The sequence below is a fragment of the Phoxinus phoxinus genome, assembly GCF_949152265.1.
Source record: "Phoxinus phoxinus genome assembly, chromosome: 22".
In the NCBI taxonomy this organism is placed as follows: domain Eukaryota; kingdom Metazoa; phylum Chordata; class Actinopteri; order Cypriniformes; family Leuciscidae; genus Phoxinus; species Phoxinus phoxinus.
This window is the reverse complement of record NC_136897.1, coordinates 27,039,471-27,062,067: the sequence shown is the minus strand read 5'-3', so window position 1 is coordinate 27,062,067 and position 22,597 is coordinate 27,039,471. Positions and strand designations below refer to the sequence as shown.

Genomic DNA, 22,597 nt, shown 5'->3' with positions numbered 1-22,597 from the left:
TTAATAAAGTATATTATATTTTTGTAATTGCTTATATTTGAATTTTACAAATATTTATATTACCGGTACTTTAATATACACATACACACATTTATATTTGCATTGAAATAAACATGTAATATAAATATCAACATTTGTAAAATGTATATAAAAATATAATATATAAAATATGCATTTATTTAATTTAAGCAAAATGTTAATATTGAAAAATATATATAATATAAGGGAGAGAGTAGAAATGTGTACATTAAGTTTTAGTTTTTTTTTTTGTATATTATATTTTTAAACAAATAAACAATACACGACACAAATCTGAATGCCAAACTAACTTCAGGCTAGATGAGTTCAGTTTCTTGTCAGATTTCCTCTGATCTTTGGCTTTGCTCCTGTGTGCTAAAGTTCAGATCCATTCCTGATGTTTGCAGAAGACGACTGATACTGCAGGCAGAGGGAGTGGCACACACACACACACACACACACGCACACACACTCACACACGCACACACACACTTCAGCGGGAGAGCATGTATGGGAACACTACAGCACAGCAAACATAAGAACAACATTTTGAGCAGCAGTGTGTGCTTTTCTGAACTGTCGTGTCGTGTTGTGATGTGAGGAGTGTTAACACTTACTAACTGTGATTCCTCCTGGAAAGAAACATTTGCTTTGTACTGGAATAATGTCAAGTGTGCTAAAGCCTTTTTCTGCCTCACTGCTGATGACCAAACTGTAACTAAACTATTAATCTCGTTTATTTTCTTCAGGAGTGCACAAGATATTTTAATTGTATAATAAACTATGTTTTATTACCTTTTTATATGATATGATTAGCCAGAGATGTCACGGATTGGTTTCCAGTGAATCAAATGCACCTTTCCTCTCTGACGGGTGTAATATTGATCTAATGTGTTCTCGGTCCGGCACCGGTCACACAATCTCATTCCCTCTGCTATTGATGAAATGTGGAGTCATTTACAACATGTCACTCCCCCATTGACCTATTTATTATTAGTCTAGTCACTGTTTGCTTAGGCTAAGCATTACACACACACACACACACACACACACACACACACACACACACACACACACACTGTTCCTGTCACATTTACTACATTCTGTCATTAGCGATGTTTACTAAAGCAAGCATTTATTTGTGATTGCTTGTTTATTAATTTGACTATTTATTTGATTTGAGTGTTTTGATTGCTTTTATTTTATTTATTTATTTTTATTTTATTATGATTGTTTGTTTTATTTAAATGTTTATTTTTACGGATTTGTTTATTTGGCTATTTAATTGTTTGCTAGTTTGATTTGTTTATTTAATTTACTTTGCTAGTTTAGTTTATTTGAATGTTTATTTGTTTGATTATTTACTTGATTATTGTTTGATTTATTTGATTTTTATTCACTTATGCATTTAAGCTGTTTATTAGTTTTATTTATTAGCTTTTTTTGTATTTATCATTTTGATTTCATCACTTATTTACTAGTTTATTCTCATTCTTATTCTTTTAACCTCTTTTCTGCCTCCCAACAGACAGCAAAGCGATAGTGGACGGGAACCTGAAGCTGATCCTCGGGCTGATATGGACCCTGATCCTCCACTACTCCATCTCCATGCCCGTCTGGGAGGACGAAGACGACGGCGAAGCCAAGAAACAGACGCCCAAGCAGAGATTGCTCGGCTGGATCCAAAACAAAGTGGCGGACCTTCCCATCACCAACTTCAGTCAGGACTGGAGGAACGGGAGGGCGCTGGGAGCTCTGGTGGACAGCTGCGCTCCAGGTGAGCATTCAGAGCTCGTAATCTAAGGTGTTAGTATGCAAAGACTCTCGTTCGTGCAGCTATTGTCGTTTATTGGACAGCTGGGCTCGTTTCATCGTTGTTTATCTAGATAGTGATTTGACTGCAAAACACATCTGTGAAGAAGTCAGGAACTGTTTGTGCGAAACATTTCTGTTGTTTAAAACTAGGTTTCACGTGGTTTCAGACTCGATCGGAATCGGACGTTACCTCCCGATCAGGACTCTGATATATGTATATATTCTCATTATTTATTAACACATCTATAGTTTGCGGTGGCACAGAGTTAGACCCTTTTGACTCCACACAGAAACAGCAACGCGTGCGGCATGACCACTTTGTTGACATCAAAAGTGAAGATTTTGTTATTTATTACTTGATTGTTCAAGCTACCTCACAGAAGTGCTCTGTTTGTTAAGAGTTGTTGAATGTTAAAATAAGGTGAATTAAATAAAAAAACATCCTGGATCTGTTTTTTCGCTCTTCTTTATTCTTTTTTTATATATTATAGAAGTATCGGATCAGGGCTCGGTATCGGTTGATACTCAAAATCAAATGACTTGGACTCTAGGGCAAAAAAACCTGATCGGGACATCCCTATTTAAAACATTAAAGTCCCCTGTGTTCAATAACTGTATCCCTTAAATCATCAAAATGACACTTTGAAATGTTTTATCCTTGAAGAAAAAATGCTTCATGCCTTAAAATAGATTTAATGTAACTCTACATGCCTCATTTATTATATGTGGTTCTATGAATATGCAAATGAGCCCCGCCTCCCCTCACTCACTCAGAGATCCACTGGCTGACGATCACACGTTGATCTGATTGGTTACAAGGTAGTTTGTGACGTCAGAAACACCAGCGATTTCAAACCGTGTTTTTGAGACTGTCTTTGGTTCACTGCAGTTTTAAGCAGAAAATACTGTCGACTTATGAATTTACACATGGTTTGTCTTAAAGCGTATTAAAAACACCACATAGACACATAAACAACATTTAAAAGCTTGATTTTCACCACAGGGTGAAATTTTAATGTGTTTTTATTTGTAATTCAGGGCCTTTTAGTGCATGTTTTCTTGTTTTATGATAATCATTAGATAATTCTATAAAAACTCTTCAATCTTTGCAATGTTCCTGTCACATTTAGTACTTATATTGCATCATTAGTGGTATTTGCTAAGACTGACTGTTAAATATTGCTTATACTTGAATCAGGAGTTTTATTTATTTTTTGTAAGGCCTGTGTCCTGACTGGGAGATCTGGGACTCGAATAAGCCAGTGGAAAACGCCACGGAGGCCATGCAGCTCGCTGATGATTGGCTGGGAATCCCACAGGTGAGCCCGTGACCTTTAACCCCTCGTGCATCAGGATGAGATTATTTAATCAGCATAGCAACAGATTTGTGGCGCCTTAATGCTATGTACTGTAAAGGGTGTGATTGCAAAGTATACCATGTTCTCTTTTCCTCCACTCATGCTAACAGCTCAATATCATCCTCAGATAAGAGTGAGGGCGCTGGGTTAGGTGTGCATACACGCATTCATCAGTAATAGCCGCTGTGTTTGCTTCCAAGTTAATATGATACTTTGTATGACAAGTATGACATACAAATGACATATTTTATGACATATTTATGACATATGACATAAATATGACACCTCAATCACTCCTCAGCAAACACACACGTTTAGCTGATCAACTTCAATTACATTTGCATGATTTTAATTATACTCATGAAGCAGATTTCATTAAAGGGGTGATGAACTGAGAAATCAAATTTTCCTTGAGCTTTTGACATATAAGAGGTCATCACACTATAAGAATATCCTGTAAGTTTCAGAACTGAAAACTTAGTTAGTCCAATAAAAGCTTTTATTGACCGCAGGCTCGGCGAAAGACAGGTTTTTCAAAGTGGGGATCAATGACGTCACAGGGTATCAAACTCGCCTCCACAGAAGAAGGTCGACGCCCACTTCAACACCGCCTGTTTAGCCCCGCCCACCGACTCGCACATCACATGAAACTCATTATAATATGCAAAACTGTTATCCAATCACAGCATTGGGCGTTTACTTCTGTGTCTTCAATGCACACGCACATAAAAACCGAGCGTTTCAGGAGCTAGCCTCAAAACCAGGGTAGAAAATAGCCGATTACTTATTCAGGTTGATGTTTTTGAATGTAAAAACCAAGCGAACATCATAAGTTGACCTCAGACAATATCACAAAAAAAAGCCCGTTCATGACCCCTTTAATTCAGTTCACATTTATTTGTATACCGCTTTTCACAATACTCATTGTTTCAAAGCAGAGTCCATATTACAATTTAGTGTGATCTGTTATCAACCAAGTTATGCATTTCAGAAATGTACATATACAAAACCACAGTTAGCTAATTTATTTAAACATTTCAGAAATGTACATGCGGTATACAAAATCACAGTTGGCTAATTTATTTATTTAAACAATGTTGTCATTTAAGGCAGAAACAATGAGTTCATTGGAGTAATGAATACATTTGTTAACAAATGATTGACATTTAGAAAAATGTAGCATTGGTGCATGTAGATTGCAAGCTTTTCACAATACAGATGAAATTTAAAAAAAAATTATATGGTGCAAAAGTTAATTTATTTCAGTAATTCAACTTAAAAGGTGAAACTAATATATTATATAGACTCATTACATGCAGAGTGAGTTTTCAAGTTGTAATGAGTCTATATAATATATTAGTTAAGGCTAAGTTAGGCATTTCAGAAATGTACATACAAAATCACAGTTGGCTAAAAATGTTTTCATTTAACAATGTAATAATTTAAGGCAGAAACAATGAGATCATTGAAGTAATGAATACATGGTTTGTCAACAGATTACACCATCAAGTGTACCGTTGTGTTATAAACTGTTTTCACTCCTCAGGAAGTCTTGCTTCCTCAAGACTACTAGTCTCGCTTACGGTTTGCCACACATCAAAGGTTTTAACACTGTCTGTCGTTCCAGGTTATTGCTCCAGAGGAGATCATTGACCCCAGTGTGGATGAGCAGTCAGTTATGACATATCTGTCACAGTTCCCGAAAGGCAAACTGAAGCCCGGAGCCCCTCTCAAACCCAAACTCAACCCCAAGAAGGCGCGCGCGTACGGCCCAGGTGAGCCGCTTTAGCTTACGAATATTCCTGTTCTCCATGTTTATGTATTGCCTAGTAACACCTAGCGTTATCTACAAAACGGCTCATGTTTATGTATGCATAGTAACACCTACCGTAATCTACGAAACCCCTAGATATGTTTAAGATTATAGATTCACAGATTCAGATCGCAGTCATTCCAGAGTTTCAGGTTATTGTAATTCTCATGAACCTTTTTTAAATGGAGCGTTACGATCAGACTTTCTCAGATACTTGAAGTATAATAGATAGTCAATATAGCGTGTCGAGATCATTTTTAAGATCAACATTTTCCCTTGCGGTTGATCGGCCCAACTTCCGGTTTCCGGCCAACGCGCGTGTTATCGTCTTTTTAGCGTCTCAAAGTATTTTGTGTTAAACAAGACACATTCACATATGCAATCATCTCGTTTTAATCTGACTCCATGAATTAAAAAGGTTCAATGTGACAAAATAAGGTTCTTTACACTTAAAATAGTTACAAAATAGGTTCATGTGATTAATAACTTAAACCATTAATTGTACCCAGCATAAATGTAAAATGTTAGACAGACAGACAGACAGACAGACAGACAGACAGACAGACAGACAGACAGACAGACAGACAGACAGACAGACAGACAGACAGACAGACAGACAGACAGACAGACAGACAGACAGACAGACAGACAGACAGACAGACAGACAGACAGACAGACAGACACACACTCAAGAGCAGGCCAGCATCCGGAAAAAGACAGAAAACAGTTACAATCCTCTTTTGTCATTTTCCCAGACCATGTGACTAACACCCCGGTGTGAGATATTCAAACTGACCAATCAGACAATCACAACTTCCCCCATTGCCCAAAACCTCTGGCCTACAGGCCCAGATCACCATCAGCACCGCTGTGCCTTTAGAGAAGAGGGAGTCAAAAGCAAATGTCTTTGTTCCTTTCAAATATCTTTGATTATTTCCAATCTTACATGGTGATGTCTCTTGCTTTCTGTTAATATTGACTTTGGTCGTTTACATGAGTACCGTGTGAATGCAGCACAGCTCTGTCAGGGTTTGTGACGGATGGAGTGGAAATGTGGCTCTTACCTGTTGTAAATGTGGCTTAAGCCGTAAAAACGGTGGCTAATGAGTTTAAGAGTTATGATTCTCACACCAGAGGTGACCTGCACATTTTCTGTGACCTAAATTACTAAAATGAACCACCGACGTCTGCGGTCTTGGGAAATCTTCACCTCTGCTTGTGAACAACCGTATAATTTACAGCAGAGAATGAAAATGTCAGATTTATGTCATTTTTCCATTAAGTGATTGTCCTCTCTGAAAGCACTACAAACTAAGAACGAGACACAGTTACCCTTGTTTCCTAAATCACACATGTTCCCTGTAGAGAACTTTTGATTTCAGTGGTAAATTGAATCACTGTTTGGAAATAAAGTCTTTTATGAGCTCAGAGCCTGTGTGTTTGTGGGGTTTTATGCGGTTTGCCTCAAACTATAAACTAAAAGGAGTGTTTTTAGACCATTACGAAGTAATTTTTCTGTCAAAAATGCTGGTTTGTGGTTTCTGCTCAGCTTCTGATGATATCTCATATTTGTGTTTCTTTTAGTGCATAAATTATGCAACATTTGGTTTGCACAAGTAGAGGATTAAAGGGGAACTATTATGCCGCTTGTATATCTTGATTTTGTTTTTGGTCTCTTCTAGAATAGGTTTTCATGCTTGAAATTATCCCTTACCACAACCGCAAGTTTAGAGTATGCCTTGGGGAGGAATTATTTAAATGAGGAATATTGTGACGTGTTCGTTCCCGGAGGCGTTTCAGGAGTTCAGAAACAGTGACACTGATATGGAGAATAACTCACGCTGGAGAGACTTTGTAAAGCTTTTTCATACTCTATTTGTTTAATTGAGCATGATCATTTTCACGGTTCAATTTTCGATTGTTCACTGTTCGTCACTGTACTGCACTGTAAACCCCAATAAGTTGTCAGAACTCAAAACATATAAGGCAATCAATTCCCTCAAATTTAAGTTATGAAAAACAAAAAAGCAGAACTATTTTGTACTTAAACATTTCAAGTTAAGAACAATTAAAATGTATGAGTCCACCAATTCATACAATTAACTTAACTTTTATGTAATCTCAATGTGAACACTTTTATTAGTATAAACTTAGCTTGTTAAAGCTAATTTGCTAACATATTAGCAACAGTATGTTATACAGAAACACTTGCTGTATGAGTGCAACAATATAAAGGTTTATTTGCTCTTAAATCAAGCTCATGCTCCACTCGTCACCATGATGGTAACTATCCTAAAACCAATATTAACAGAAATTCTTCTAAATTAGCATAACAAAACATTAATCACTACTAAATCTCCCACTTAACATTAATCTTGCACAAAAAAAACATATTACACTTAATTTTAGTATTTACTCTACCTTTCGAGTGCCATCGGCAAAGCATGCTGGGAAATAGACATCCCAGCCGTTTCAGTTAAACTTAAGTTCGTCTAAATTAAAAGAGAATTTCATAAGTCAAAACAATGAAACAGTTCAGTTTACTTGAAATATATCAGTTCTGTGAACTTGAAAGGAAAAAGAAAGCGCTAAATACTCATAAGTTAATTTGACTGAACTAATTAAAGTTTGTCCTACTCAACCCAATTAATTATTGAGCGTTAGGCTTTACACTGTTTTTTGTAACATTTTTGTAACATTTTGTAACAAAAAAACATTTTAATTTTTTTTCTAAACCGTTTTAATTATTCTTATATCTTTTGATTATTTTTTATTTCTTCTATGTAAAGCTCTTTGAATTACTATTGTGTATGTAATGTGCTATATAAATAAACTTGCCTTGCCTCAAGCATGTGCTGGTATCATTATAGATGTGGTGTGGACTCTGCTATTCTTTTACATTTTAGAATGATTTTTAGACCAATATCTTGTTATAGTTATCGTCCTTTGTGTGAATGGGTCTCCACTCTGCGTAGACCTAAATGATTTTCTCTTTTGTATGCTCTGTGTTTGCAGGTATTGAGCCGACCGGGAACCGGGTGATGCGTCCGGCGGTGTTCACGGTGGACACCTTCAGCGCAGGTCAAGGGCAGGTCATGGTCTATGTTGAAGACCCCGAGGGCCTAAGAGAAGAGGTCAAACCTGTGCTCAACGAAGGCAAAAAGACCTTCAGCGTGACGTACATCCCTCAGGTCATGGGACCGCACAAGGTCAGGATGAAGCCGTTAATCTAAAGCAGTGCTTCTCGACCGGTTTGACTCCGAGGCCCCTGTTGTTTACAGTTATGATTTATGTGGGAAATGTGATTCACTACCATTCAAAGGTTTAGCGCAAGTCAGATTTAAAAGAAAAGAAAGGAATTCGTTATTTTATTCAGCAAGGAAGCATTAAATTGATCAAAAGGGACAGTAAAGACATTTATAATGCATCAAAATTTGATTAACAAAATATTTATATTTCACATAAATGCTTTAAATTCATCAAAGAATTTGTTTTCAACAAAGATATGAAGCTGCACAACTCATTCCAACATTGATAATAATCAGAAATGTTTCTTGAGCAGCAAATCTGCATATTATACTGATTTCTGAAGGATCATGTGACATTGAAGACTGGAGTAATGATGCTGAAAATTCAGCTTTTATCACAGGAATAAATTATAGTTTACTTACTATATATTCACATAGAAAACGGCTATTTTAAATTTTAATAATTTCACATCATTACTGTTTTTACTGTATTTTTGATCAAATAATTTATCAAATTTGGTGACCAGAAAATGCTTCTTTTTTTGTCATTTTAAGTCTGTGTTTGGGAATCACTGATCTATTGTCCACTTTGTTTTTTCCATGCTGTCGTCCCGTTCAGCACATATTTCATAATGGTCATAGGCATATATATGTAAAAACAGTCCATCTATTATGTGTAAATAGACGGCGAATCTGATTCAATTCACTTTTCTGTGAAATATACTCACATTATTTGTGCAATCCTCAGGTCACTGTGCTTTTCGCTGGACAGCAAATCCCAAAGAGCCCGTTTGAGGTGAATGTGGACAAAGCCCAGGGAGACCCCACTAAAGTCACGGCTAAAGGACCCGGACTGGAGCCGCTGGGCAACGTCGCCAACAAACCCACATACTTCGACATCTACACTGCAGGTCTGACATTTCTGACTTGATTATAGAATCATTTTCTTAAAGAAAGCAAGTCTTGAAGTCTCTGTGTTGATCAGGTGCCGGAGTGGGAGATGTGACCGCCGTCATTAAAGACCCTCTGGGTAATAAAAACACTGTGGAGGTCATCATGGAGGACAAGGGTGAAAGCGTCTTCCGTTGCACATACAAACCAGTGCAGGCTGGTCCTCACATCATCAACATTACATTTGGAGGCATCGCCATCCCTAAAAGCCCCTTCACCGTCACCATCGGCCCAGGTACTTTACCCAGCTCAAAACTGGAGCTGTTTGGAGAGTAAAAATACTTTACCCAGCTTTACTTTACTTTCTGAGCACGCAATTAGTTTAAACGTACTGTTGGAACAAGAAATGCAATAGTTTATTAGTGTTTTTCATTAAGCAGTGGTTATAATTGTAAAGTTAAGTGAATTAGCGCTGTGTTTTCGGGTCTCAGACGTGTGCATTGCCTCATACGGTTGTGTTGTTGCTGAAGGAGACTCTAGTAATTGCATGTAGTTATGGGATTCTGCAACACGCTATAAAATGCGTGTAAAATAGCCGCAGTTCACCAGAGCACTCGTTTGTGGTGTGTGTGATGCCGCCAGCTTCTTTAAAACTGACCCGTCGTGCCATTTAAGGTCAGCCTTCATTTCCAGTTTATTTTATCCTAAGACCGTTAGAATGATGTTTGTTTTCAGTGCTCAGAACTGGAGATACAAGTTGACACACAAATGTTTTTATTCATGCATTTTTTCTGCATGACTTTTTTTTTGGTTTTAGATGTTATTTCTGAAGGTACAAAAAGAAATTCTGAACAGTTCCTGCTAAACTTTGTCTATTTTCTGCATGCTTGTGACGTGAACTAGTGGATCTGTGCGTCACTAAATGCTTTAAAACTTGTAAAACACCAAATTCCTTTTCCCTGAAACCGCTTTTCCAAAGCAGGTAATGTGCAGCAGTTCTGTTTGAACTTTAATTGATTTTCCTGTGTAGTTAAACGCTATCATGCTCCTGATTTTACAGGCTTGTTTTTACAATTAGTTTAATTTGTTTGCAACATTGTTGAATCCAGTGATGTGGATTGGATAATTTCTTCTTTTTTATTATTTTTTTTTAATTATTATTATATTAGTAATATTATTATTTTATATACATTTTTATACATGCATGAAGCACAGAGAAACTCTGGAGTCTTTTTTAAAACTGCATTTATCAGAATTTTTGGTAACTTTATTTTACAGTGTCCTTGTTACATATGTTATGTACTCACAATTGTATTAACAGTTAATTATGCATAATTACATGCAACTAACCCTCAACCAAACTCTAATCATACCCTAACCCTATAGTAAGTACATGCACTTAATATCACTCAGTTCTTAAAGATATAATTGCACTAACAATGACAGCGTAAAATAGTGTAACCAAATTTTTATGTTGCCCCATAAGTCTCTTTTTTTCTTTTTTCTTTTCATGCATCAGTTCTATATTTGTCTTCCCGCTGTAATTCATGGTTGTGTGGTTTTGTAAGGACAGTAGCTTTAGTGTTCCCATAGGATCCTGTTGATCATTTTTTAGATATTTAAAGCAATTGTAATGGGCAGGTTTTGATGAGCATGAGCTCAGGAACCAGAACACGTGAACTACTGAACGAGGAAATCGGCCACATGTGCCGTAAACCCAAACGAGACCCACAGGAAAATGGCTTATGCATTTGAACAGATATTTTTACTTTTACGGCGCAAGATGTTATTTCAGGACGTTTCACAAGCAAATTAAAGAGCTTCATAAATCCATTAAGTGCTCACAAAATGTTTGAAAAAACTGTTTGAATTTGGCTCTTGATATTTCCTAATCCTAAAAACTCTACTATGAATAAAGATAACTGGAAATAGAATTAAATGAATAACATGCATTGAAATAGATGCATATTCTCTGCAGCATTTTTATGAAACATTTAGGTTCTTTAGGTTTGTGCTCCTGACAGGGTGTATTTTTAGACTTTAACATATAAAGTGAGTCTATATTTGTGTTTGTCACGACGGCCAGTGTTTTAATGGCACTGTGCTGTCCAGCTCCACCCTGACGCACATCTGAACCTAATGAGAGAGCAGAGCGGGGATCCACCTCGCTCTCCGTCAGAGATGCTATTACACTGAATGTGGCTTTTGGCTCGCTCTCTGTGGACACTATTCTGGTGTTCTGGAAACATTACAGGACTTCATAATGTATAATGGTAGGGTAATAATGGAGTGTTTAATTGTATGTCTGGTATTACGCAGAAGGATTTTTCATTTCATGGAGCTTGAGATGAAAACAGCAGGTCTGCATGCTGCTAGAAGAGAGGGTTTCGGCTGATTTAAGTTATTATACCACGTCATATTTTAAATTCTTGATCCTGATTGGCTGACAGACATGCCAAAATGTTGATTTTCTTTAACCGCATTATTAAATTAGGGAAAGTTGTCTGAAGATTTTGATGAGAAATTATATTGTAGGGAATATTTTGTGTATATATGTATGCACACATCATTTTAAAATGTAATATGAAATATAATATACATTTTTGCATGCGTGCATTCATATATACATGCATGCATGCGTGCGTACGTACATGTATGCATACATATTAAATAATACTATAAAAAGTACATGCATGCATGCAGGTATATATAGATTATAGATGCATAAAGTATGTTATATAGATTTATATTTATTTATAATTCTATTTTTTGGCACATTAATAATTTGCTTTCATGTTCAATAAATCAGTGGCTTGTCATGTATTGTTTCAGCGTCTGTTCCCGGAGCGTGTCGTGCCACTGGACGAGGTCTGCAGCCCAGAGGTGTGCGAACACGACAGGTGGCGGATTTTAAGGTGGACACTCGTAACGCTGGAAGTGGAGATCTGAAGGTCACAGTTAAAGGACCCAGTAAGTAACCATATAGCAAAATAAAGAAGTTTCTGGTTGATTCAACACACACTCTTGACTACAAAACTTTTAAAACCCTTAGTTTTCCTCTTTTTAATGTCACCGTCCCATAGGTGTGACGTTTGCCATTATATATTTAGAACAATAATATCTTAGTAAAAATCTAAAGTAATATTGACAAACTATTTATCATTTGAAGGCTTATAATCTCTAGTTTTTATATTTGGTGGCTGTTTTTTTTAAATAAATTACAGAGGAGCAGTAATTGATCAATTTTCAACAATATTTTATATTCATTAGGCGTGTTTAGGGCTCTATTTTGAAATGGCAATAAACATGAAAAATCATGAAAGATTGGTAAAAACCTCAGTTTGTTTTCATGCCAAGAGTTCAAAAGATAACACCAATTCAATTTTATGAGAAAAAAGGTCTGAAAATGTTTTGAATATAAAGAAAAATATTATGGATTCTCGATGCGGCTGCGAGCCATAACGCACATATGTGCTCTTTATCCGTTTATTAGAGGTTGAATTCAAATCAAATACTACCAAACCACCCATACTACTTCCGAATAGGATGTCTACTTCATAAATTATATGAAAATTATGGTTCAGATCACCCAAAACATATTTGAAAATGGAGGCGCCCTTATATGGTCAGTAAGGAAGCTTGGCTGTCCATCTAGTGAAAAAGTTTGGTTCTGCGCCCAAATAAAATATCACTGAAAGCTCATTTTTTGAGATATCAACCTAAAATTTGAACACAACTTGACAGTTAAAGGGTTAAAATCCTTCCAGACCTCTCCTTCTCCATTAATCTTTGGTAATAAATGAGCATGTTGGTTGCATGGCACTTTTTCATGTTGATTCGAGTGAGCAGGGAGGGTTTCCCAGACTCTTTTGCCCAGATGGCACCAGCTACCCATATGAATTTACATCAGCAGGTCAAACGTCAGCTTCACTGACCGTGATTAATGACCCGACCGGGTCACAGATGCTTCACTGACCCCGACTATAACTCGCATGACTCGAGTTTATCTCTGTGGAATTTGCACTGGATTCGAAGGGGCTTTTGAGCAAACGCGATCCCGTTTTATCATCTTCAGTGTATAATTTATAGTAAAGTGTCTATGGAGTAAATGCAGGGGATTTTATTTTTGCTCTCTTGCAGAAGGTCTAGAGGAGCCCGTGAAACAGAAGGACGTCTCAGATGGTGTGTACGCATATGAATACTATCCACACACACCTGGCAAATACACCGTCACCATTACCTGGGCCGGACAGCACATTCCCAAGAGGTGAGCATCTCCTGAAGCAATCACATCTCTAAAACTCGTGCAGCTTCCACATTTAAGGCCAGAGCGAGTTCACATACGAGACCATTGAGGTCAGAGAGATCTGATCACATGCTCTGCACTTGTAGTGCTACCAGTCGTGTCGAAACGGATCCGCTCCAGATGTTCTCGGTGTCTCGTTGCGTCAGTGTTATTCAGAGCTGCCAACCGGATAAATCTGATCAGGATTGTTTGGGTATAAAGGCAAAACCGTATATAAACATGAGGTTTGGGGTAAATGTGTGTGTTTGGTGTAAGTCAGAACAGACCATGTTATAGATAAGTTGGTGCATGTTCTGTGATTTGAATAAAGATTGGATTTATTGTATTCGAATTGGTCCATTTTAAGGGAATTTGTCTGATTGCGAAAGGCTTGTTTGTACATCTGAAAGGGTTTAATGTGGAGTATGATGTAAGACCAGGGGCGTAATTTGTGGGGGGGTTGGGGGGGACATAACCCCCCCAATATTTAAATCTATGCATTACAACCCCCCCACAACCCCCCCAATATTTATAACATGATCACATGAAAACCCCCCCAATGTTCAAACCAAATCTACACCCATGTGTAAGACTATAACAGAGTATATACTACATGACTTCATTTGTATAGTATTTAATTCAGTGGGTTATGAAAAGTAGATAATGTAAGGACAAAAAGTTATATTATTGTTACATAAATTTAAAACTTAATTTTAAGTTTTAAGTAAAATGTAAAACTTAACTTCAAATACTAGAGCGTTGGCGCTTGCAATGCTTCCAGATCCAGGGATCCAGTTGGGTCTTTGCATTTCGATTGGTCGACAGATTCCCAACACGTCATACCTTTTTAAAACACTTTTAAACGTGTTGTTGGTCAAGGTCATGGTTTTGATTCCCAGGGAAATCAAAAATTGATAATGTAAGTGTGAACCTTGAAATGCAATGTAATTCGCTTTGGATAAAAGCATCTGCCAAATGCATAAATGTACATTTAACTTGTTTTATTTCAGTTAAAGTAATAAGATTATGGAAGCTTGTTTTCACCATGTAATAAGAGGTTATTGTGACGCATATCTCAATTCTTTTTATTCTCATAATTTTCTCAGAATTGTGAGATATAACTGAATTGTGCAATTCTGAGAAGTCAAGTCGCCATTCAGAAACAAATTTGTTTTCTCAGAATTGAGATAACTCACTATTGTGCAATTCCGAGAAGTCAAGTGGCAATTACATTTTTAATTTTTTATTCCGTGCAGAAACAAGCTTCCATTTATAAAATCACTCAGACTAAAAATAGAATTAAAGCTAAATAGAAATGCATAAAAAAATTATAGAAATGAATAAAAAAATATAAAAATGACAAAAGCACAAAAATATCTAAAAGAAACTGATAACATAAAAATAAAAGCTAATTTAAATTATTACTAAATACTATTATAGTATATAAATAATAACACTGGTGCAAAATATTTGAAATATACCTGGGTTGAATTTCCAATAAAAATAACATCACAGCATGAATCATTTTATTTGTGTAATTGTATGAGGTTTTGGTCATGCCGCCCACCGCTAGTATGATATGTAGGTGGTGTCCACTGCCAGGAAGACTCATTAGTGTGTAACCCTTGGCTCTGGAGGGCTTAAGACGGCGTGGAAAGCGGCATGACGACATGCTCTCCTGTGTGAGTGTTTGTTAGAGGTCTGGAAACGCCGCGTCACGAGACCACCAGGAACCGGCCGTCGCGTGCGTTAATCCGTGTAGATGTTTAATCACATTCACGAGCCAGCTGATGAATGTGGACCATGTAGAGTAAACATCTTATTTAACACACTGCGCAGCGGAAATGACAGCTGCGTTTTCAGTTGGATTTGTTTTTTCGCTCAGCGTGAGAACATGCTAGCACAAAAAATGCACCTTTTTTTAGATGTTTTTCACTTTTTTTTTAGGTTTTATAAGACTGCTCTGTGTGTGGCCTGTGGTATTAACGTGCAGATGGACGCTTTCTGGTGATCACATGTCGGCCAATCCGATCACTGCGCTGCAGGAGACTAAATGACTGAGTGAAAGAGACAGGCTCGCATTAACACAATCACCCTCCTGTTCACCTGGACCTCAAACTGAGACGTGACCCCTATTAAAGTTAAATATTCGCCCCGCTGAGGTTGCTTCTATTAACACAAACTCTTTTTGATGGGAGGTTTCCGGTAACGTAGCGTCAGAGCGCAGATTTATGACGCGTGGTCGGATCTGAATACACTAAAGCTGTCGGGTTAACACACATTTGTTTAAATAAGGTGTTTAGATATATGCTCCTTTGACACATAATGGGCATTTGGGGATTCAAATCACCTTTATTTCTATAGTGCTTTATACAGTACAGATTGTTTCAAAGCAGCTTCATAGTGATAACAGGAAAATTAAAATTATATCATTGTTCAGTGTAGATTCAGTTCCGTTTTAAAGATCGTCAATTATTAAATTAGTTCATTTCATCCTTAAATCAGTTCTGCATCGTCCAGCTCTCTTCCAATTGTGTCATTGCAGCCAAATCAATAATATTGAATATTAATAATTGTTGAGCCCTTTTTAACAACTATAATAATATTGTTGAATATTGAACATCATTTCCCCTCAAATTAGGAAGATAACATTATATTTTGCATAAAGACAAAGCTTTTTTTAAATTGAGATTTTCTGGAATTTTACATAATGTTCATGACATTTCCCCCCAAAAATGATTGTAATGCATTTTTTTTCCTGATGTTTTTTTTTCTTCCTGATTGTTTTTCTCATTGTTTTTATTTACATTTATCTTTTTTTTTGGCATATATTTACACATTGCAATTCTTTAGAACATATTTAAATTGTAGCATAGCATTTATGTAATTCTTATTATTCTCAGGTTTTCATTCTAATTTTTTATTTTATTTAAATTCTAGATGTTTATTTACATTTTTTATATTTATTTTTATTTAATTGTTTAAATCTGCAGTGCATGGATTGCATTGCCACAATTTAAATATATAAAAAATTGCATCACATAAATATTTGATGTGATGCAAATATTGATGAATATTTTATAATGCAAATTGATAAATATTTTATCAATTTGCTTATTTTTACAGAAATGTCACTTGTTTTTCACAAATGAAATGCATGACATTTTTAAAAGGTCCTACAATTTGCTTATGCAAAATATAATTTTCTTATTTGTTTTTGTATTTTTTGTATTGAAGTCTGTCTGGACATGAACTCACAGTACATATGTGATGTTTTCTTGTGTCCAGCCCTTTCGAGGTTCAGGTGGGCAATGAAGCCGGGCCCCAGAAGATCCGTGCGTGGGGACCGGGTCTGGAGGGAGGCAGTGTGGGCAAGTCTGCGGACTTTGTGGCCGAATCTATCGGGACTGACATCGGAGTCCTCGGTGAGGTTACAGGAGCTTTATTCCACATCAGATCAGCTTAGACCTTTACTGTAGACACATTTAGCTCAGAAGCCTATGATCTAAACACTTTATTTCTGTAGGCTTCGCCATTGAGGGTCCGTCTCAGGCCCGGATTGAGTGTGAAGATCAGAATGACGGCTCGTGTAATGTGAAGTACTGGCCCACTGAATCGGGCGAGTACGCCGTCCATGTCATGTGTGATGATGAAGACATTGAAGACAGTCCCTTCATGGCCTACATTGTCCCTGATAACAAAGCCAACAACTCCAGCCAGGTGAATATGGTGGAAAAAAACTCCTTTACTTCATATATACACCAACATTAAAAAATATCTATATTTTCATGACAATTAAGCACATTTCCACCACAATTACTCATTATTGTAGTATATCCTGATTTTTTTTTCTGACTTTTTGTAATTAGTAATTCTCTTTATTGTACTTTTTTTTTATATATATATATTGTTTTTTTTATTAGAGTTGGTAATACATTGTCTCAATTTCAATAATATTGTTAAAAAAAAAATTGCATTAATTGTGAAGTTATATTATTCTCAAATATTTTTTTATTTTTTTTAAATGCAAAAATCAAATAAAAAAGTTTGTGTATTACAAACAATGCAAACAACCAGTAAACCCAAAATTAAGTACTTTGACACAGACATTTATTAGGTTATGTATGATGACGAACTGAACAATTTTTTTTTCTCAAATGTTCTTGACGTGTTTGTAGGTCAGGGCTTATGGACCGGGATTGGAGAAGTCCGGCTGTATCATAAACAAGCCCGTTGAGTTCACCGTCGAGGCCAAAGATGCGGGAAACGGACCCCTGAAAATCATTGCGCAGGTTTGATCGAGCACCAGCTAATGAGTGTGTGCACTGAATGCGAGTTAACCATCACCCATGTTGCATTTTAATGTGGTTCGTTTTCCCAGGATGCAAATGGCGTCCCCATCGATGTGAAGGTGAAGAGTAAAGGAGATAACATCTACTCCTGCTCATACACACCGACCTCCGCCGTAAAGCACACGCTGGCTGTGACCTGGGGAGGCGTCAGTGTACCCAACAGCCCCTTCAGGGTAAGACCAACAGAGTCCGAGGTCATAACCGCTAACACACACACACAGGAGACTTCAGCTGTCGGTACTAACACAGTAGAGGAGCTTATCATACTAACTAAAGCTGATGCGCTTAACACTCCCACTGCCAAATATAAACCTGTCATCGTCATAACCACCTGCGTTATGGAGCGCCACTGCTTTTCTGTCAAATAATTTCAGCTGTTCATTTTGTTTTGTTTTATGCTTAATGTGGTACATCACATTGGAAATAAAACGCAAGGATAAATGATTACAAAAAATGTTTACTAATGCTAAATTGTGATTACGTTGCATGTTTCTTAAGATAAGCATGATGAGCAAAAGTGCAATTTTTTTTTTTTTTTTTTTTTTTAATACTGGCAAACATATTTTTTGCTGCATAATTTAAATTTTAATCAGAAATCAGATCAAATTCATTGCCTTTTCTTTTAAAACTTTTCTTTTCATCTGTTTTATCTCATTAAGAGAATCATCCATTATTGCTTGTTACTACAAAAGCACAAAAATCAGTATATTAGTGATTTGAAAAGTTATTTTCAGACATAATAATTTTGCACAGTATGAAATTGTTAGATTATAACACTGACTACTTCGATGATTGTAAAATGTTGTTTTGTGGTGTTTGCAAGCAGAGTTGCTTTTTTCCAGAAGTCAAGAATGAGACTGAAAAATATTATCAAACTTGATTTAATATAGAAATTCTTTATTTCTAATGAATAACAAAACATTATGACTGAACTAATAATGATAAATGTAAAGTGCACGCATGGATGTATAAAGGAGTGCTCCTTAAGTATAGTGTTACAGAGTTCACGTGAACATTTGTTCATGTCACACTATAATCAGGCTTTTGTGGTCCTTACAGTTAATTTCACAAAGCAAACTCACTGCGTAGTTTAAAGAATAGAGCTTGCTTTTACTTGACTGCTCATGCAAACACTAAATGTTAAAGACTCTGGAAAAATGCAGCATTCAAACGAAGTACTAACATGTTAATGTGTGCGGAGGGGAAAGGGGACTTTCTTAAAGCATTAAAGTGTTTGATTCATGACTGAATTCATGTTTTTAAAATGTCACTTTCAATAAATTCTAATACTTCATGGTTTAATGTCGTCGTGTGATTTATGTGAGTGAGTTTCATTTGTGTTTTTTCAGTTGTCTTGAGTGAAGTGGGGAAAGTTACTAATTGGTGAAAGTCTCAAATACTTACTTTAATACTAATTATTTGTCAAAGTAACTTTATACACCCTGAAAATGCATCAAACCGCTTGATTTGCATTATTATTTTTCTGTCTCAGAATGTGCAATGAAGTATTTAAGCTGTTTTTTTTTTTTAAATTCTCATTCCCAAGTAACATTACTTGCTGAAATTAACATTCTGGAGACTTTATTCCTGTAGGTGAATGTCGGAAAGGGAAGCCACCCACACAAAGTGAAAGTGTTCGGCCCAGGAATCGAGAGAACCGGCCTGAAAGCTCACGAGCCGACACACTTTACCGTGGACTGCACAGAAGCTGGAGAAGGTAATGCATGTTTACTGCGTACACCAAAATCACTGCCGATTGCAGGGCTGCCAACTCTCACGCATTTGGCCCTTTTCACACGCTCTCACGCCACACATCCATTTTCTCACGCAGAAAAAAATCGCGAAGCAAAGAGGACACTGACACCGACAGATAAGACAGAGCAGGTTACTTTCATATCAAATAAATGATCAGCTCTCCGATTCTGTCAATTTTATTACGCAATTCAAACAATAAATACCCTTTTGGTGATTGTAAATGTGACGTGACAGATCTCTGTAGCGCCTCAGTTCAAGCGGCACGTAAACCGATCAACTCTTCTTAAAGGATTAGTTCACTTTAAAAAAAACTTTTGCTGATAATTTACTCACCCCGATGTCATCAAAGATATCCATGTCTTCAGTCGAAAAGAAATGAAGGTTTTTGATGAAAACATTTCTCCATATAATGGACGTCAATGGGCCCCAAACGGTTCAAGGTCCAGATGACAGTGTCAGCGCCGCTTCAAACGGCTTTAAACGACACCAGACGATGAATACGGCTCTTATCTAGCGAAACGTTTGCTCATTTCAAAAATAAATAGTTTAAGTTTTATAAGCAAATGCTCCTTGCTCTGTTCTGTGATGCGCGTTCGTGACGTCATGTAATACGCAATTACGTTGTATTTTTAACCTTTAATAAAAATAGGCTAGGGCTCTCCGTTTACAGCATTAGTGATTTATTTTTTAACATGCACTGTAACTAATAATTATCAAAATGAATCTATATTGAATCAAGATGTCAAGCAATAATAAATACAGTAACCTGCCAGTAATTGTAACCATGCAGCTAAACATTGTAACATGTTGTCAGTAAACTTAATAAAAATAAGTTACCAAATGTTTTGACAATTACAACTTATTGTGATGCAAGTTTTTTTTTCACATACTCCATCATACCCAATCTCACTCTAAGCTAAACTCAAAAGTTGGCAGCCCTGTTATGTGTGAATTAAGTTTTCCTTTCAGGTGAATTTGTATTTTTGTAATTGAAAATCGCCTTGGATGCGGTCATGGCATTAAATACAACAATATATCTTTCTTTAGGTGATGTAAGTGTTGGAATCAAGTGTGATGCTAATGTTATGAGTGAGCAGGAAGAGGATGTTGATTTTGACATCATTCCCAATGCCAATGACACCATCACTGTCAAATATGTTCCTCCCGGAGCGGGACGGCTCACAATCAAAGTCCTTTTCACTGATCAAGTGAGTGACCATCATTGAGACTAGTAGAAATAACTATTTTTGAATCCTGTTACAAACATTTGGTGTTTATTTAAAATTCAGGAAATTCCAGTCAGTCCATTCCGCGTTAAAGTGGATCCTTCACATGACGCCGCCAAAGTGAAAGCAGAGGGACCAGGACTCGCCCGAGCAGGTTTGTTGTTAAACGGTTTGATCTTATCAAGAATCTGGGTTTAATTGGATGACTCATGTCTCTCGTTTGATTTTCCCATGCGGCGTCTCAGGTGTGGAGAGCGGAAAACCAACACACTTCACCGTTTACACCAAAGGAGCGGGCAAAGCTCCTCTGAACGTTCAGTTTTCCGGACCTAATAAAGGACAGCCCGTCCAAGACTTTGAGATCATTGACAACTATGACTATTCCCAGACTGTCAAGTACACACCAGTTCAGCAGGTAGGGGTCTGCAGTGGCGAGCCACACATTTAAAAGCAGTTTAAAGAGGTTAAATGGGAAAATTGGACTTCTTTCAGGATTTTTCTTCTGGGATCATAATTCTGGTTTGCTGTACCAATTTAGGGGGAGATGGTGATAACCGTGACCTTTGGTGGTGACCCTATTTCTAAAAGCCCTTTCGCTGTTGGTGTTGCGGCTCCGCTTGACCTTGACAAGATCAAAGTCGATGGCCTGGAAAATCGTATGTCATTATATTATATTATATAATATATGTAATATGATTTATTTATTTCAGTTTTATGGAATATTATTAATGGAATATTTAATGTGTATTTACTTATTTATTGTCTTGTTTACTTAAATTGTTTATTTTAATTAATTATTGAGTTTTAATAACATCTAAGTCGATGGCCTGGAAAATTGTCAAATATAATGTATAATATAATATTTATGCATTTATTTATTTATGCATATATTTATCTTAAATTTAATCCAAGATGCAACTGGATAGAATGGAAAATCAAGTTTATTATGTTTTATTTGTTTTTTTTATTTTTATTTGATTCATTATTTGTTTTTTATTCATTTTAATTAGTTTTTTTATTATTAAAAAAAATCTGTTTCATGTTTTATTTCAGGAGTGCAAGTGGGTGAGGATCAGGAGTTTGCCGTTGGTACAAGTGGAGCGGGTGGACAGGGCAAACTGGACGTCAAGATCACCGGCCCGTCGGGGAAACCCGTGCCCTGCGCGGTGGAGCCTGGGAAAGGAGCCAGTCTGGTGAAGTACATCCCCAAAGAGGAGGGCGTTTACGTGGTGGAGGTCGTCTATGATGGCAATCCAGTGCCTGGAAGTCCTTTCCCAGTTGAAGCCATGCTGCCTCCTGATCCCAGCAAAGTATGTAGAAACCAAAAGAAAAGCATGACATTTCTTTTAAGACAAGTTTATTTATACAGCATATTTCATAGACTATGGCAATTCAAAGTGCTTTACACAAAGGAATTAAAATAATCTCAAAATAAGTTATAAAAAGTTTTCAAGAGGTATAAGATTGTTATAAAAATGAATTGGAGTTTGATGCATAGATAAACTTTTAATCTTGCGAAACAATTTTTCACAACTCCTAGTTTTACTCAGAGATTTTTCCCGTGTGGATTTGTACTGTCTAAGGTGTTCTTTCGACGCGCCTAGAAGACACAAATTATTTACAATCAGAGGTGGACAGTAACAAAGTACATTTACTTGAGTACTGTACTTAAGTGCACTTTTTGAGTATCTGAACTTGAGTATTGTTTTTTCTGGAAACTTTTTACTTTAACTTCACTACATTTGAAAGACAAAGATCTTACTTTTTTCTCCACTACTTTTCTGTCACGGACCTTGAGTAGAAAGGGATGATTTTGGTTGCAGGGGTTTCATTTTG

General features: G+C 36.6%; 1 protein-coding gene across 2 annotated transcripts in view; it reads left to right on the top strand.

Moving 5' to 3' along the window:
- Positions 1 to 22,597, top strand: part of flnba (filamin B a) — an 88,847-nt gene that overhangs the window by 33,389 nt on the left and 32,861 nt on the right. For both annotated transcript variants that reach the window (XM_079597789.1, XM_079597788.1), the window contains exons 2-19: positions 1,547 to 1,795; positions 3,055 to 3,152; positions 4,819 to 4,966; positions 8,020 to 8,213; positions 9,001 to 9,163; positions 9,238 to 9,438; positions 11,976 to 12,113; positions 13,284 to 13,410; positions 16,717 to 16,853; positions 16,955 to 17,148; positions 17,607 to 17,720; positions 17,810 to 17,953; positions 19,374 to 19,497; positions 20,583 to 20,743; positions 20,825 to 20,915; positions 21,007 to 21,176; positions 21,300 to 21,417; positions 21,815 to 22,071. In XM_079597789.1, the coding sequence (XP_079453915.1) occupies positions 1,547 to 1,795; positions 3,055 to 3,152; positions 4,819 to 4,966; positions 8,020 to 8,213; positions 9,001 to 9,163; positions 9,238 to 9,438; positions 11,976 to 12,113; positions 13,284 to 13,410; positions 16,717 to 16,853; positions 16,955 to 17,148; positions 17,607 to 17,720; positions 17,810 to 17,953; positions 19,374 to 19,497; positions 20,583 to 20,743; positions 20,825 to 20,915; positions 21,007 to 21,176; positions 21,300 to 21,417; positions 21,815 to 22,071 (2,828 nt within the window). The remainder of the gene's footprint in view (positions 1 to 1,546; positions 1,796 to 3,054; positions 3,153 to 4,818; positions 4,967 to 8,019; positions 8,214 to 9,000; positions 9,164 to 9,237; positions 9,439 to 11,975; positions 12,114 to 13,283; positions 13,411 to 16,716; positions 16,854 to 16,954; positions 17,149 to 17,606; positions 17,721 to 17,809; positions 17,954 to 19,373; positions 19,498 to 20,582; positions 20,744 to 20,824; positions 20,916 to 21,006; positions 21,177 to 21,299; positions 21,418 to 21,814; positions 22,072 to 22,597) is intronic.